The 17040-nt window shown below is 39.0% G+C and overlaps 1 protein-coding gene and 2 pseudogenes across 3 annotated transcripts in view; 1 reads left to right on the top strand and 2 right to left on the bottom strand.

Moving 5' to 3' along the window:
• DIAPH2 (diaphanous related formin 2) overlaps positions 1 to 17040 on the bottom strand; it is an 832169-nt gene that overhangs the window by 607555 nt on the left and 207574 nt on the right. For all 3 annotated transcript variants that reach the window (XM_019756670.3, XM_019756672.3, XM_019756671.3), the window contains 4 exons: positions 15837 to 15911; positions 15679 to 15748; positions 7968 to 8104; positions 6129 to 6237 (listed from right to left, as the gene is read on the bottom strand). In XM_019756670.3, the coding sequence (XP_019612229.2) occupies positions 6129 to 6237; positions 7968 to 8104; positions 15679 to 15748; positions 15837 to 15911 (391 nt within the window). The remainder of the gene's footprint in view (positions 1 to 6128; positions 6238 to 7967; positions 8105 to 15678; positions 15749 to 15836; positions 15912 to 17040) is intronic.
• Positions 9541 to 12049, top strand: LOC109460876 (F-box only protein 34-like; annotated as a pseudogene).
• On the bottom strand, positions 13631 to 14298 carry LOC109460874 (large ribosomal subunit protein eL15 pseudogene; annotated as a pseudogene).

Below are 17040 nucleotides of genomic sequence, written 5' to 3'. Positions count from 1 at the left end.
CAGTAGAGGTATGGAACAGCATAAAATGTTCAGGAAACTGAGCACAGTACGCCTGGGCCAGAAAAATTATGCAGAAGAGTAGTGGAATATGAGGCTAGAGACAAAGCAGTGGTCAGAGTATGAAGTATTTTGTGTGGACGATAACTAGACTTGAATCCTAGAGGCCATGGGAAGCCTTTACAGGATTTTAAGCAGTGATACAAGAACTGCATTTCAGAAGTATAACTTAACAGAAGATGTTTTTAAAGGAAGCTAGAATGAAGGGTAGATAGACAATACGTCTTTAAGAGTTCAGGGAAATGATAAAAGAGTGTCTTGAAACAATAGTACAAAGAAATGACAGCAGGGGTGGTGAGGGAGGAAAAGCATGTTAAGGAAGGAAAGTGCAACACAAAGGAAGTAGAACTGGTAGGATCCGGTGACTGAAGGAACGGTGGACAACATAGGAGTAGACCTGAAGACGGTTATTGCATTTCTGGTTTATGCTACTTGGTGGAGTATGTAAGGGTTAACCAGCACTGGGAATGGAAGAGAAAGGCAGGTTAAGGTTGGAGAGGGGATTGGAGTAGGAAGAAGGATGATGAAAAGGAAGGTAAGTAGAGTTAAGGACAATACTGATTTTGAAAGCCAGTCAAAGGCAGCTGGACATACGGGGTCTGCGCGTCAGGAGGAGGTTGGAAAAAAGAGTTCTGAGAGACTCGTCACAGAGAAGTGTTAGTTGAAGTCATAAGGATAAATGTGGCTGCCCAAGGACAATGTACAGATGAGCAAAGCAAAGGACTGAGGATCAACCTCTAGGAATCAGTATATTTAAGGGCCAAGCACAGAGACAGGAGATTTTAAATGCAACTTGAGGTGAAAGAAAAATGAGGAGAGCTTAGCATCATAGAAATTGAGGGAGGGGAGAGAGTTGATAAAGGACTGATCAGATAGTGTCAAATGGTGCTGGAGAAGCCAATACGAGGACTTGAAAAATGCCAATATTGTCCAAATATTTCTATACAATCCACCTCCGTTGCACTAATTCTACTTTTAAACGGGTACTAATATAAAACTGTCAATAAGTAGAACAAGTTTCTTAAGTAATAGCAGGCATTCATTCAACACAATATTTAACGCACTCACTTTTCCCCAAATTTTCTCTTTATTCATAAGCTCCAGTGCCTTGTTTTATTATAAATGTACCTCTACAACACATGATAAATGATTTATCCAAAGCTACTCCCTCATAGGAGAAGGCATGAGTGCACTAATAGCTAATTTACAAGTATGCTTAGAGTAAAATCTTAACACTTGAGAACCGCTGTGGAAAGAATCGAGCTACAAAGCGTCAATCAGTCCATACAGCTGAGGGTCTGCCCATTTAAGCTTCAACAAGCTTTTGCATGAAATTCTTTCTGAAATGAATGATATAATTCCCACATTCTGAAGCTAAATATGCTACATATAAGTTACTATTTTCTTTCTACCTTGGGGGCATGATGAAATATGTGAGTTAGTGAGCTATGATGTAACACAGAGATACCCTCAGGAACTACTGACGTGTTTAGGGCTTCTTGCTCTGACATTAGATGAAACCAAATGCTGCAATTTTGCATTCTAGTTCCAATCTTTTATTATGTTTCTATCTCCTCCTCCCTTGCTTTTCGTCTGTCACTTGTCACTTCTTGGTCATCTCACTTCAGTTCATTGATCTGGAATAAATAATACTCTTCCAACCTTCCAACCTGTGCTTCTAGTCTGCTGTGGATGGAAATGGGTAATTGGGCTCATTGAGACACCATAAGGAAGAAAGAGCTAATAGGCTCTGATTAAAGGCCAAAAGGTCTTTGGTATCATAAGCCTTATGGATTTGGTGACATTTTGTAGGCTACTCAGATTATTTTTATTTTATTTTTGCTTTCTTTTTTGGTTCTCAGTTATATTCCAAATTGACAAAATCTATCAAGTAGGTCAAGTGAACCTATTACACATCAGTGAAGCATATATTTTCTGCTATGTTTTTGTGTACCCCATCTAATGGCAATATGCACAGATTTTGTATTATTATCTTCAGCATGTTAGAAAACATTTTTAAAATGTATTAAATCATGCTCAACACACTTCTACACACAGCTCCTGAAATACTTTAGGACATGAGTAAAAGCAGCCTGTAAAGATTGGGCTCTTTATAACACATCATTGGAAGTTATCTATACTACTTTCTTTCCATAACCGAATATTATTAATGCTCAGTGTACCCTAGCTTTCCCTGCTGGGCTATGTAGAAATCAGTTTCAACTATATGTTGCTATTACCTCACTTTGTCTTCTTTTGTGAAGTGACTAGCAGACTGCGCTGGCCTCAGTCTTGACCAACTGGAAGTCATTTTCCTGCCTCCCAACCTACCGTAATAGTGTTTCCTATTTATCCTTCAAGACCCAGTTAAAGCATCACCTCCTCACTGAAGCCCTCCTAGACTTATGCAAGACATACCTAAATTTGCCTTCCTTTGTGTTCTCAATAAACCTTGCCTGGAGGAAAGGGTTATGGGTGCAGAAGGGTTGGTATTTCAAGCAAAGTGTGCTACATGATAAAATATTTGAGGGCATTTAAAAGTCTACAGCATATTTAGGGAACACCAGGTTTAGCATGACTAAAACATGGTACATTTGGGAGAGTGACAGGCTCAAAGTTGGGGCCACACTAAACATGGTCATACACATCATGATTAGGCTCTTCCCCTGCATCAGGTAGCAATGGGTCGTGAGCATAGCTTTCTAGGAATGCTACTACGTTAGAATCGGATTTATCTTTTCAGGAAAATTGACAACAGTACACAGCATTTGTCTGGAGGGGAAGAATGTATCAGTATGGGGTACTATTAGGACACTGTTGGCATAACACTGGTAGGAGAAGATAAAGTCAGTGGGGGTAGAGAGACTGGGATAGATTCACAGTCTGTTCTGTAAGACTTGATGATTGCCTGGATGCAGAGAACAAAGAATGAAGTCTTGAGGAAAATTAAAGATTAGGTAGAAGATGAGACATCTATCAGCTAAAACTAGAAAGTCAGGAAGAAGAGTAGACTTCTTTTTGGGGGAATCATGTTAAGGGGAAGAGAGAGTGAGCTCAGTTTTAATAAGAGGTACCATGTAGTGGTGAAGAGCATGTGTCTGGAGCCAGACAACCTAGTATCTAATCAGGGCTTTGCCTCCTATTCACTTTGTGACACTAGGAAAGTTACCTAACCTCTATGAGCCTCAGTTTACTCATCTGTAACATGGGGATACTACTGCTACCTCTCATAGAATTGCTGCACGGTTTAAAAATGAAGTAACATGTAAAAGTATTTAGAACATTGGCACATGGCTTATAAATGCTGTTTTTAGTTTCATATTTAATGATGTCCACAAGATATCTAGTTAGGCATTTGGACATGCAGGTTTGAATAGACAGAGCTATGAGCTGGACTTATAAAGCTGGCGAATTCCTAGAACACAGTGATGTTAAAGCTAGAGAAGAAACTGAGAACATTCACGAGAAAAATAAAAAATATGTGTATATATGTATATGCATGAGTGTATATGTGTGTGTGTATATGTACATATGTATGTATATACATAAGTGGCAATAGAAGAGGACCAAGGGTAGAGCATAGAGAACCAAACACCCAAGAAGTAAGAAAAGGAAAAACATATGAAGAAGATAAAGAGCAGTGAAAGGCAGTCAAAGAGCAAGGAGGGAATGATACCTGACAAGCCAAAGGCAATAAAATGTTCAAGGAGGGAAGTAAGTGATCAGTAGTGCCAAGTGATAAGGATTGGATATAAGCCATTGGATTTTGAAATTAGGGGATCACTGTTGACCTTTTTGAGAACTGTGAAAAAGATGAGTTGTGAAAGGTAATTTAGGAAACAGAGAAAACAAGTCCCAATGACTCTTTTAGAGATTTTGACTATGAAATGAAAAAGGAAGATGAGAGGCTAGTTCAAGATTAAATAAGATCAAAAGAAGGTGCTGTAGTATGGGGGAAACTTGAGATTGCTACCAAGCTGGAGGGAAGTCAATGAAGAGAGAGTATAAGAACATAACGTGATTTATTGTTTTATCTATTTTTCGAACTACTGAAGATAATGAAAATTCTATCTCAGGTATAAAATTTCACTTTAAAGATGAGCTAGAAAACCTATGTGAGAAGTTAATAACATACTTTAAAACCCAAAAAAGAAAAAAAAAAAGGTATATAGTTGTTATTTAAAAATATAATTAGTCCTGTATTTTAACAGAATTACTTCCTGAGACTGTAATAACATTTTGAGAACTCTCAGGATACTACAGAAATAGAAAAGTCATTCTGTTAAAATACAGCACTAATTATATTTTTTAAACAACAGATTGAAACTTTTGTTTTTCATTCTGCCTTCTGAATATATTTTTGAACTTTTAGATGGTATTGTTTTCATTCACATGAAATAATCCAAATAAACCTACTTAACAATTACTGTGAGAGCAATAGGCTCTGTATATAACAAATTACGAATTTTTGTATCTCATCAGAAAAGGAAATTTCAAACTGTGTTTTGCATATGTTTGCCTCTATAATCACTATTCAACAACTTTTTGAATACCTAGTAAGATGTCTATGGTGCTTACATAACGTTTACTTGTTAACTTGCCATTTTATCATTCCATTCAGTCCAGCTTCCTGAAGGCTAGAAAATGTCATTCCCTTCCCATTGTTTAGGGAGAACTAAGCTATGACAGAGGAGTCATTGTAAAGGTTAGAAAATGCAGTATGCAAATATTGGCATCACAAAGACCTGGCTTCAGATCACAGCTCTACTCCTCAACAGCTGTGTGATTTTGAGTGAGTGAGTGAGTGATCTGAGTAATGAAAACTCTGAATATGTCTGAAACACCTAATTCCTCCTAAACAAACTTTGCAAGACAAGCACAAACTCATATATATATGACTAAAGGTCAATGAAATTTAGTTAGGTAAGGCCATCCAGAGGAACAAGCACACGAAGTCCAAGAAGTCATCTAAAAAAGAGTTTTCAAACCTTTCAGTAGAGATATCAAATTTTATGGAGACAAATTTTATAATAAGACGTGTAATATAAAAAGGAAAACAATGGAAGGAAATACCTCAATTATTAAAAAATATAATACACTGGATATAAAAGGCACACCATAAAAGTTTATCCAAACTCCTCATCATAGTTGGAGAAGTAACAATTAAATCTCCTTAAATATTTGGAGAGGAATTATAGTTTTGTAACACTACAGTATTTTCTTTGGACAAGCCAATTTATCTATCTTCTGTAGCTGCAAACTCTGGTGAAAAAGAGACACCAATAATTCACAACACAATAAAAAGAGGAAAAGAAAATATTTGCTTTAGATCAGATATTTTAATATTTAAACACTCACTACTAAATAATAGTACCTATGTAGCTGGGTTGCTGTGAGAATTAAATCAGATAATATAAGTAAATTAAAATGTTTCATCCAGCATCTCACACCGCAAGTACCTTCAATAAATATGAGTTCTCAACACTCAAGAACAAAGTTATCTTTCATAAAATGAGTGCTTTCCTGAAATTATCTAAGAAAAGACGGTGAGTTTTGTCATTATCTAAAGACAACATTTAGGCTGGGTCTACACAGAGCTATCAGACCCCAACCTAAGAGCTGAAATTCCATCACCCCTATTCTGGTAAGTCAGACTTCTGAATGTTGTGTGAACGGGACAAAGAGAGATGTGCTCAGTTTTCTTACATTTCTACAAAAGCCCACAGACTTCATTAACACTAGTGCACATGATGCCATTGGCTGAACCGTTTGCCCTCTGGCCCTGATTAGTGCTAAGGCTTCCATTTCTGTAGTTTATTATGTTCCTTACTAAATACCGAAATATTAATCATAATCATAATCATGTTTATAATAATTCAAAGTACTTTTTCTAATTTTAAACAAATTGTTTTTTGCACAGACAAAACTTCTAGGTTTTATGAACGACCAAGCAACAGGAAGAATTTCATTTTTATGTTCCATTCAAGTGTTAGCTCAAACGGAGTTGGTGTCATACAACAGGAGCATTCTAAATGTAACCCTGGAAACGACTTAAGACAAAACTGACTCACCTGTAATTGCAAAGCTTCATGATTTTCTAATCCTTCCACAATTGGTGAAAATCGTTCTCTGTTATTTCTTTCTGCTGCTGTAGTTATAGCCCCTAAAAGTTTATCTAGACTATGGAGAAAAAAATTGAACAGGAATGAGAAATACGTCTTATACACACATTATAAATATGGGTTATCTCTTTCAGTTTTTCCTGTTTTATTTCCTGGTGCTTGATATTTATAGAGACCATTACAATCTAAGACTTGTGTTCCTGTCTGCCTGCGAGTACTTCTACAAATCAAATATTCACAGCTTTAAATAATTTTACGGCATCAAAATGAAAATTCAATTTAAAAATCTTGAGGAAAATAAGTTTTCCAGATGACAGTTTTTAAAAGATAGGTAAAATTAACAAATACTGAAATTTAAAAATTCAGGCAGGTTTCAACATTTCATGTAACAGATATTAATATCTCTTAAACACAAAATGGCACCTACAATTATTAAAAGTTTATTCAAGTGTAACCTGACTGTAATTTTATAATAAAGTGCTGGAAAGAGTAAAACATTTTTAAATATAGACATTCTTTGAAAAATGGAACAAGGAAAAAAAAACCTGAAAGAGAAAGCCTACTAGGTAATAAGAGAAGCCTCTATAAATAACTAGCACAAGAAACTTATTTACAAGAACAGAAATATTGAAAACTATCTCTGTGCTAGTGTCTGTATCAAACTAATCTGTATGTAGTATCCTACCCTTACCAAAATATATCTGAAATTATAATTAAATCATAACAAGTAAACCAGGGCAGGTTGTATTATAAGAATTAAGTATTGAAAAATCTAATTGACTAGAAAAATATTCCTTACTCACATATAAACTAATTTTTCTATAAAACCTAAGGAAAACTTATTTTGCTTATGTTATCTCACTCAGTTTGTTCTCATTGAGATAAGACTTAATGCTATATAACAATATTTTTGCTTAGTGTTTGCCTTTTGGTTTCAAAGGACACTAGCCAGTACTATCTCATTTTATTCTAGCAGGTATGAGAAAAACCAACATACTGGAATATTTTTAAATCTTTGTATGGCCCTGTTCTAATTCAAATTGAAATTATTGCTTGGAAACAAAGTGTTCAGACAAAATAATTTAGTCCACATACTTAGTAAGTAAGTATTTCATTCTTTATCACAATGGTTTCTTACTAGCTAACACATTAACGACATCAAATCTTAAATTTTGCTTCTGATTCAATATTATTTCCATAAGAAGTAACGATCTAATGCATGGGAAGCAACAACTTGCTGGAACTGGCACATACATGTACAGAAAAATTACCATCAGCCTTTTCATTCTTTCTTTTTAACAGATTAGTTTATTACATTCTATGAATAATTACTTCATCTTTTCACTTACTATAGGCAGATAAATGAAGCTACTACTATAAAATAACAGTACAAAATAAAAGCATCTAGTTAATTCAGTTAGTTGAAGAAGTCAAATTTTGGTATGTGCGTGTACATAGTGTGTGTGTGTGTGTTTAGGCAAAATTACTCTTATTTTTTCCTATTTTTCTAATAATTGCTTTACCTTCAGCTAGACAAAATTCTATTCATTCTCTTTGAATTCAACTTTGAAGAACTTCCCATTAGGATTCTATCTGTATAAACCTATTTTTCAAAGAATCAAAAAAGGAAAAGCTAAAATATAAATAGGTAAGAGAAAAATGCTAATAATTTCCTATAATTTCTCACTATCTGCATGCAAGTTATCTAAAGAAACAACAAAAAAGTATGACTTGTTAATTTCTCAAGTGTCATTTCCATGCAGTTAATATAATAACAGCAATACTTACATGTTCTCTTCTCCAACAATGCAAATAGCAGAAAGTATTTTTACTATTTCAGTCATCATGTTGGGTTGTTTGGGGTCAATTGCTCTTGCCAATAGTAAAAGACTTCTTTCATCTCCTAGAATCCTTTGCAATCCAAACTTAAAAAAAAAAAAAAAAAAAGACCTTCATTCAAAATGTCTTTGGAACATATCTGTAATTTCAAAAAACAAGCTACAATGATTTTCTAAAAACTTGTACCTCCACAATGAGGTTCTACCTAATTATATGAATGGTCTTCAAACAGCAATTATTTGTCTTTTTCTTTTATATGAAATGACTATATCTTGGAGTTTTTGCCTCTTGATCAGATATGATTTCCATTAGCCGGTCTAAAAATTCCATAAAGATTTGGGAGAAATATGGGAACAATCAGTATTTCTTCAACAAAGAAGAACATGTAAAGCACATACTGATATGATTTTCTAAAGTAATTCTACTTATGTCATTGGGTCTCCCTGGAGATATGTGGAATTCATGGTTAAATTCTCCAATATGTTTGTGTGGAAAATTAAGTTGAAGAAAATGGGTAAAATGTTGAAAAGCTCTTTTGTGTACTCTATGCCAGTTAAAGCAATAAACCTCTGTATAGATTTTGCTATACCTTCTCTCCTGTCCTCCCCCTCTCAGGCAGCTGTGCTACATTACAAAACTTTGAACCCAAAGAAATGGCACCTGGGTTTAAGTAAGTGTCACAGCCAACTAGGCAGAGAAGACATCATTTTCATTTATTTTCTAGGTTTGAATACGTGTGCGCAAATGCACATTATATGAATGAACAGGTAAAGAAATGTTACCAAAAAAAGCCCAAAACTTGGGTTTTCACTACATTAAGAAGGTAATATTTTCTTTGATCTTCGTCCCACAAAGCATTTCTCAGATTTCTTATGAAATATGTTTGCTTCTTTTTACAGTCTAATGGTGAAATCTGACAACATTTCATCGGAGCAAAATTGCCATTTCAAGCTAACCTTTAGTTAAGTACCAAGCATATGAATATTTTCATGGTTCCTAATTTAACTTTGAAAAGAATTCAGAGGGAAAAATAACTAATGCTCTTAAATGTGACTTTATCAGAGGTAAAAACAGAAACACAGAGACAAAGCAAAACAAAACAATAAAAAAGGCAATGAAAGAGACGATTAAAAAGCAAAGAAAACAGAAAGGATATCTATGTATAAAGGTGGCTAACAGATTAAAGAGTAAGGAAAATAAGTGGAAAACACATGTATAAAACTGAGACAGATGATTACCATGCAATTACCAAACTTAAAATAACAGCTTTAAAAATCAATTAGAATACCCTCGATAGGGCCAGCGTGAGACATCGTGCTGTTTTAGCCAAAGGAGTTTCACAGGGAGCTTTGGGCTCCGCAGTGCAGGGTGCTCAGTCCCTTCAGCCCTGGGGAGCAAGCACGGCCTCCTGCTGCTGCTGCCACTGCTGCATCACCCTGTGCAGCCCTGGGCCAGAGGGCAGCAAGAAGCTTGGATAGGAGTGCTCAACCCTTCTTCACTGACGTTGATAAGAGCCCCTGTTATGCACCTAAAGCCATATTGGAAACTCCAGAAAAAGTACAACCTCTGGAAAGCAGCAAGGAAACTCTGAGAACTCCTACAAGCCACCAAGAGGCTGTCAATAATGAAAAATGTAAAGCTAGCTACATGAAACCCAGTGTCTTTCCTTCCACCGCTCCTGGTAAAGCATCATCTCGAAAGCCTTTTGGGATCCTTTCTCCAAATTTCCGTGCAGTATGAGTGGAGAGAGTCCTGTAGAGGCAGCTTGAGTATTAAAACCAAGAAGAATGCACCATCTGCAACAATCCACCAGTGTGAAGAAGAAGAGTGGCTTGATATCTGGACTGTGGTGAAACTTGGAAATACCATAGAGAAAACTGCATTCTTTGCAGCCCACCACTGAGGCAATGGGATAGGATTTATGAAAATAAAAAGCTCCTGAGATATTGATGGGAGAACTACTATAAGAAGAAAAAAATTAGGGGATCTTTAAAAAGCCAAGATACAGTTAGAAAGGATGAGGGAAGTCAACAGCAGGTGCTACCAGCCTGAGCCATTTGTGTGTGGCATTGAGCACTGCTGTGTGCATTATGTGGGTGACAGTGGGGACAACGTGTATGCTGGGAGGTCCCTGTCGGTCATGGAAGAGGGCTACCTTCCTTGAGCAAAGAGCCAGTGCGCTGCTAGCCAGTTGTGCAAAAAACTGCACTAATGCACCTGCCATGATGAGGTTTTCTGGGCAATCCAGGGGTGTGTCCCCAAGCCTCCGAGCCCTTCTGTGCCCCAGGAGCTTGTGAAGAACCCACGGAAAGGGGAAATCCTGAGGTTGGTGAAACACAGAGGGAACCAATCCGTGTTCACGACATGGTAGCCAGGCTGGACTCCAAGTGCATGGAGCGGCAGAGCCAGCATCAGCCCTGGAGCCTCTCGAGGAATAATAGCTTCCATCGAAATGCAGGTCGGGTGTTGCTTGCAAATGGCACTCGGACTGATGAAGGCAAAGCAAACAAAAGTGCCTTGGAGGCACCCGACACTCAGGTGAATCCCGTGGGGTCTGTATCTGTGGACTGTGGCCCCTCAAGAGCTGACAACTGTTCTCTTACAGGGGGCCAGGCCTGGGACAGCACTCCTCGGGACTGTCCCTCATTGCCAGCTGGTGTCAGTTTCCACAGGGACAGTGCAGCTTTAGAGTCAGATCAGCAAACTGCAGTGAAAAACAGCAGTAGATATGATGTGGAAATGACAGAGGAACTTTTTGAGTCACCCTTTCCTTCTCGCACGTGTCCCCAAGCCATTGAGTTGCCCACAGATTGTATGGGTAGAGAGCTGGAGCCACTCACTAGCCAAAATCCTGATCAGAGAAGAAAAGAATTCGTGTGCCTTAGTATCACTGTGTCCAACATAGAGACAGTAGTTTGAAATCCTGTGAAGACCCACTTCCAGGGTTGCTGTTTTTTCTGGCACCAGGTCAGCACCAGTCGGACTGTTCCCAGTTGAATGAAAGCACAATAAAAGAGTCTTCCCAGGCCAACCCAGCAGCTTGAAAATGCTGCTGAGGGTGGCAGTGCATCTGAGGAAAAGTGTTTCAGCTGATTCATTTGTTCTGCCAGTCTCTCATGTGGAAAGTACATTACTGGTGCTTGAGGCATCCAGTTGAAGAAGCAGGTGTCTCATGACTTTCCAGAGACCAGGTTTAAAATCCAGCAGCTTTTGGAGCCTCAGCAGTACATGGCTTTCCGACCCCCCCACCATTATGGTAAAAATCTTCAGGTTATTTCCCGCCAAGCATTTAGTGGCTTTTAAATGTACTTGCTGCTATTTCAAGTTTATCACTGAATACTACATCAGGCCAGTAGGTTCTCACTGGGTTCGAGACGCACGCTATCGAGACGATCCTTGGAAGCAGTACAAGAAAAATACGTGGGCCGGCCGGGCGGTTAAGGTAATTGGAGCGCCATGCTCCTTATGCCTAGATTGCTGGTTCAATTCCCACATAGGCCAGAGAGCTGCCCCCTCTACAGCTAATATTGTGATCAACAGCTCTTCCTGGAGCTGGGCTGGCATGAGCAGTTGGAGGTTGTCGTGAGCTGCCGTGTGCCGCCATGAGCTGCCGGTGGCCAGCGTGAGCGGCCAGCAGCCAGTGAGAGCTGCTGTGAGCAGCCGACCGATGACCGCCTGCCTCAGACAGAGGGCTGGGGGAGCCCAAGGCTCATAACACCAGCATGGGCCAGGGAGCTATGTCCTACACAACTAGACTGAGGAACAACGGCTTGAACCAGAGTGGAGTGGGGGGAGCCAGGAGAAGGGGGGGGGATATGTAAGGGGGATATGTCCCTGTGCCAGTGGCACCCCAAGCCCTATTGCCAGGCATTGCCATACAGGCCGGGATACTAGATGTGCTGCCACTGATCTCAGAAGGGCTTCCCTGGCTGTAAGCTGGGGCTTCACAACAACCACTGGGTCTCAACTTGCCACTTTAATAGGCAATCCATAAGAAACAGACAGGGACTGAAACTGAAGAGGAATACTAGCTTATGTGGGAAGCGACCAAATGACTCATTTTTGAAACTGCAAACCACCACCTAGACATACCGTTGAAGTGAGTGTTCTTACCCCTCAGAGTCATCACGCCAGGAGAATCTGTACTTACTCCGACAGGACTGCTATTGCTCAGGCATTTAATTTACAAGCTGTATAAGAAAAATGGTCTCTTGGTTTTATAATGGCGCCTCACGTTTGATCCAGGGCAGTAACCCATAGTTTGATTCACTTGGCTATGGATAATTATGCCTATTTTCCCCAATCAAATCCATCCTCAAAGGATGAAGACTTGCCACCATCATGGTCGTCCAGAAGAGTTCACTGCAGACTGTGCAGGTAATGCCCAAAAAGGGGTTCCAGAAATGTTGAACACTGGCACCGTACTTGAAATAAGTGAACAGTAGCCTATGAAAAGAATAGCAGCCCTCTTGGATGAAAAGTATGCTTACAGAGGAAAAGTCAGGCACCTTACCTGGGCCTCGGATGCTTGATCTTATGAGACTGATGTTTGCAGTGAGAGGTGGATTTCATGCCCTGTGGTGTTTTCAGTGTATATAATGGTTGTGTTTTCACAGGGTTATGAAAGTGCACATTATATCCAAGCGCCTTTAGAGTGCTATGGGGCCCCCTGTAAATAACACTATTAAAATCCAGTTGTGTGTAGTGGACACTTGACTGTGCAACATCGTCATCACAATGTAGCCAGGATAGTGCTGCAGTGACAGTTGTGTTTTTTTATTGTCTCAAATTTGTACATCCTGTATAAACTATGAATGTTTCCTGTGTAACACATGAATGTTTCTGAGAAGAAACTCTAAATAGTTAAGAAGTTAACCTGTTCAAAAGATACTAAATAATGGTTTAACTGGACAACTTCAAAATGAGCATGAGAACAATCCTTTGTTATATTTTAGTGATCCACCAAGAATGAGAAAATATTATGTAGTCAAGTTATTACATTTTGGCTACTTTATTCTTTCTGTCAGGTTACAATTTTTTTTTTTTTAATTTCAATAAGAATATGCATCTTAAAAGAGAAAAATGAATTAGACTGAGAGTAAAATCATTTAAATTTTCAAATTTCCACTTATTTAAAAGTAGCTGCTAATACGTAGGGACATACTGAAAATAAAAACGAAGACAGGAGAAATGATGGGAAACCATCAATGTAAACATCAGAGCAATATTACAGCAGTGGAAGTTAAGAAGCGATGGGTGGCTTTTTATGATCCTATTCTGAGATGCATTGTATCAGGGAAAAGTTTTTGAAATACCTAATATAATCTCCTTGGGGATAACAAATTTGATGTTTAAGTCATTTCAGATGAAAGTTTCCTTCTTTGCTTATGACAATTGATTCCAACATGAAATGGATATTATCACTGTATATTTTTTTATTTTGAATGCATACTTTATACCTATTGTTTCACATGCCTATAATTTAAAAGATCCACCACTTATCCATGTTCTGGGCCGCTATGTGCAAGACATTAACATGTACTAACTAAAGCTTAACCTTAGTGGAGAATAATCGAAGTCAAACCATCATGTTCTTTAAAACCGCCAAACTCTTTTTTTTTTGACTGTCCTAAATTGTTTATTAGATAAGAATTTTACAAACATTACTCATATTAGCGGTAACGGTGGAGTCGGAGAGTGTTGCGCCTTCTCCAAGCTGCATGGTGAGAACCACCAATAATATGGTGGAACTTGTGGCCCTTTCCAAAGCCAGAACTCTTGTGGCCTGCAGGTGTTGGCCCTTGCATCTCCCTATCCCTGTGGACTGGTTTGGTGATCCACTGGGTATCAGAATTCCATCTGATAACTTTATGGAATGGATCAATGAGGATAACCTCGGAGATTTTGTATGTGGGATCTTCACCAACCCAGTAAGAATTCAGGACTCTGAGAGACTCACAGTGACAACCAGCTCGCTCCTCGGCAACAGACTGAAGGCTTTGAGCAAACTTTGACTGGTTAACACTGTGATGTACTGGCTTGCCATAGGTTTTGCACCCTTAGGAACTGGGTGTTTGCAGCCACCACAGTGTACACGAATCCGATATATGACATAACCTTGCTTGGCCTTGTATCCCAGCCTGCACTCTTTATCGGGATGGGTGGGGTGGGGGCCCCTGTGGAGCAGAGAGAGCTGGCGGTACTGCCAGCAGTGCATCCTGGGAAGAAACCACATTACTTCAGACTGCTTCTTCCTCCATAGCTCTTGGATGTACTTGTAAGCGCCCCTCTTGGCTTATCTGATGGCATGAGACACAAAGCAATCTAAAAGAGTGCCACCTGCGCAGGGATTGGAGGTGTCTGGAGAAGCCAAGCCATGAACCAAGGTTGGCTGCCGCTACTGCCGGGCTCAGGACTGCTCAGTGAGAGGTACAGGACACACCGAAGCCAGACGCTGCTTGTCTGGGTTTTATGAACCTTTGAGAGATTTTATGGAAGCCCGCAGCATGAACCAAGATATGCCATTTATACAAAAAAGGCACTAGAAGTGCCTTGGGTGGGCCCACAAGTTGGGTGGAGCAGGGTCTCAGGGAATCAGGGCGAATGAATGGTGTTAACCAGGTTGATGGAGACTCAGACATGGCGTGTGCCTGTCTCTGCACGCTGGGAGGTGGGAGAGCTAGACAAAGAAACAATGGTTTCCACCAGCTCCTCCATCCAGGAGAAAGCTTCCCCTCCAGTCTTCATCCTGAAGACAGACAATTTATTTCCTCCTTATATGTTCCTGGTGTCTTTCGAGCTACTGTACCAGCACTGGAGCTCAAAGCAAGTGAGTCTATCAGGTCAGCGAGTAAGTCCGTGCGCAGTGCCTTTAAGAGAGTCTCGCTCTGCCCTCCGTCTCACTCAGCCACAGTTTCCACTGGTTTTCACACGCAGAAGTTGTGGGGAACCCTGGGGTGGGAAGCCTGGTGTGGGGCTGGGACCCCTTACTCCTCCAGGGGGGCCTCCACAGCTGAAGTATCTCTCCCGATTTTCAGTGTTCACACGCAGGTGTGGGACCTGCCTGTTCCGCATCTCTGCTCCTCCTTCCAGTCTCAAGGTGACTTCTTCTGTATGTCTTTAGTTGTAGGGCTTTGGTTCAGCTAGTCTTCAGGTGACTCTCAAAGATGGTTCTTCTGCAGTTTAGTTGTAATGTTGATACATTCATGAGAGGAGGTGAGCACAGCGTTTACCTACTCTGCTGTCTTGACTGGATCCCCAAGAAAGAGAAATCTTAATCTGATAATGTTTTTAGCAAACAAATCAAACCATAGCTTTGAATTTTCCTCTTCAAAGAAAATAGAAACATTCAGTAAGAAAATGGTATTCAATATATCACATTTAAATTTTCCTACTACCATAAAAGAATTAAAAAAGAAAAAGTATTATCTAATTTGGGAACAAGACTTATATATGTTTCCATGATTGCAAAAACCTACCAATAAATATTTTGTGAAGCAAAATACATTTTAAATAATATTTAAATGAAACTTGATAATGTGCATCCTAAGGACCTTTTTGTAAGATGAATAAACACACTCTATTTTGTCTGTTTCATACTTTCATACAGTCGTGCAAAATCTCACCTTTTGTGACAGAGGCAGAAATAAATACTACTTACCTTATTATTCATAAATGCTTTGAGGCACTGAATAAGTTTATACTGATTCTTCTTGTCAATATTTTCTTGCCTGAATAAAAGGAAAAAACATTATGTTGTAGTTAAAAATTTTCCCTTCAGGGATTTTTTTCATTTTTTTTATTATGTGTTATTCTTACTGTTTCTTGTCCAGAAGTTTTTCCAGCACATCCAATAAGAGTCCAAGACCTTCATGGCCAAAGTTGTTAACCCAGCTATGAAATAAACAACAACAAAAAAAAGTATAAATAATTTTGTATATTTAATACATTAAGTATCTAAAAAGAAATTTTGATTTTCAAATCTGATCATCCTGTCTTTTATATTATTTGTCATTCTTTCTTCTACTCCCACTGTTTCAAGCATCCTCTATGAGAATGACTGAAAGGGCTTCACCTCAACCTCAGGCTTCTCTTCATATTTTAGATGCCCATTCCAACGCCCTGCCTTGATTGTTTCACCAGCAACATGTACTTAGCTGGAATTTATAAGCCAAATTTATCTTCCTCTGTGTCTCTGCTTCCATAAATCAACACCTCTTCCATTCCATTCTTCCAGATTCTGTTATTGACACCACTATCCTTTGCATCCTTGAAATTTGAAATACAGGCATTAATTTTTTGATTCCCCCATCTCTTTCACCTTTGTATTCATTTTGTTCATTCATTCAGTAAATATTTATTGAGTGCTTATGAAGTACCAGACATGTTCTAGGTGAGAGATATAACAGGCAACAAAACTACGCCTTTACCCTCATATAGCTTAGTGTCTAGAAAGAGGGACCCAGATGAGGAAAAGACAAATGTATAATCAAATGTCAGTGCTTTGGTGCTAAGAAGAAAACTAAACCTTGGTAAATAGAATAAGAAGTGCAAGGGTGTTGTTTTTTAATGTGTGGTCAGGGAAAGATTCTTTGATCAGGTGGTATTTGAGCAGAGCCTTGAAAGAAGGGAGAATTTTCCCAGTAGAACGAATACCGCTAAGGGCAAATCGGGTATTGAGGTCATAGCTAGTGTGCTTGGAATATTCTAGGAACTGCAAGGAGACCTGTGTGGTTACAGCTGAATAAGCAGGCTTGGGAGAGTAGCAGGAGATGAAGTCCCATCTGGGGTAGAATGCTGCAAGACTGATCACATAGAGCTTAGTTTGATTTTCTGTCATCCAGTCATGAATATTCTACTTCTAGAATGACTCCCACACATACCCCCTTCCCCTTTGCATTGTCTCTGCTATCATTCTAATTTAGCCCTAGTTACTTTTCCTTTAATATGCCAATAGCCTTCCAACTAGGGTCTTTGCAGCTTCATTTTTTTCTTTTATTCATTTTACAGAATGCCGGACTAG

This window comes from Rhinolophus sinicus, chromosome 18, assembly GCF_057876585.1.
Source record: "Rhinolophus sinicus isolate RSI-liver-muscle chromosome 18, RSI-T2T, whole genome shotgun sequence".
Classification (NCBI taxonomy): Eukaryota; Metazoa; Chordata; class Mammalia; order Chiroptera; family Rhinolophidae; genus Rhinolophus; species Rhinolophus sinicus.
The sequence above is the reverse complement of the archived record's forward strand: the minus strand, read 5'-3'. Positions and strand labels throughout refer to the sequence as shown.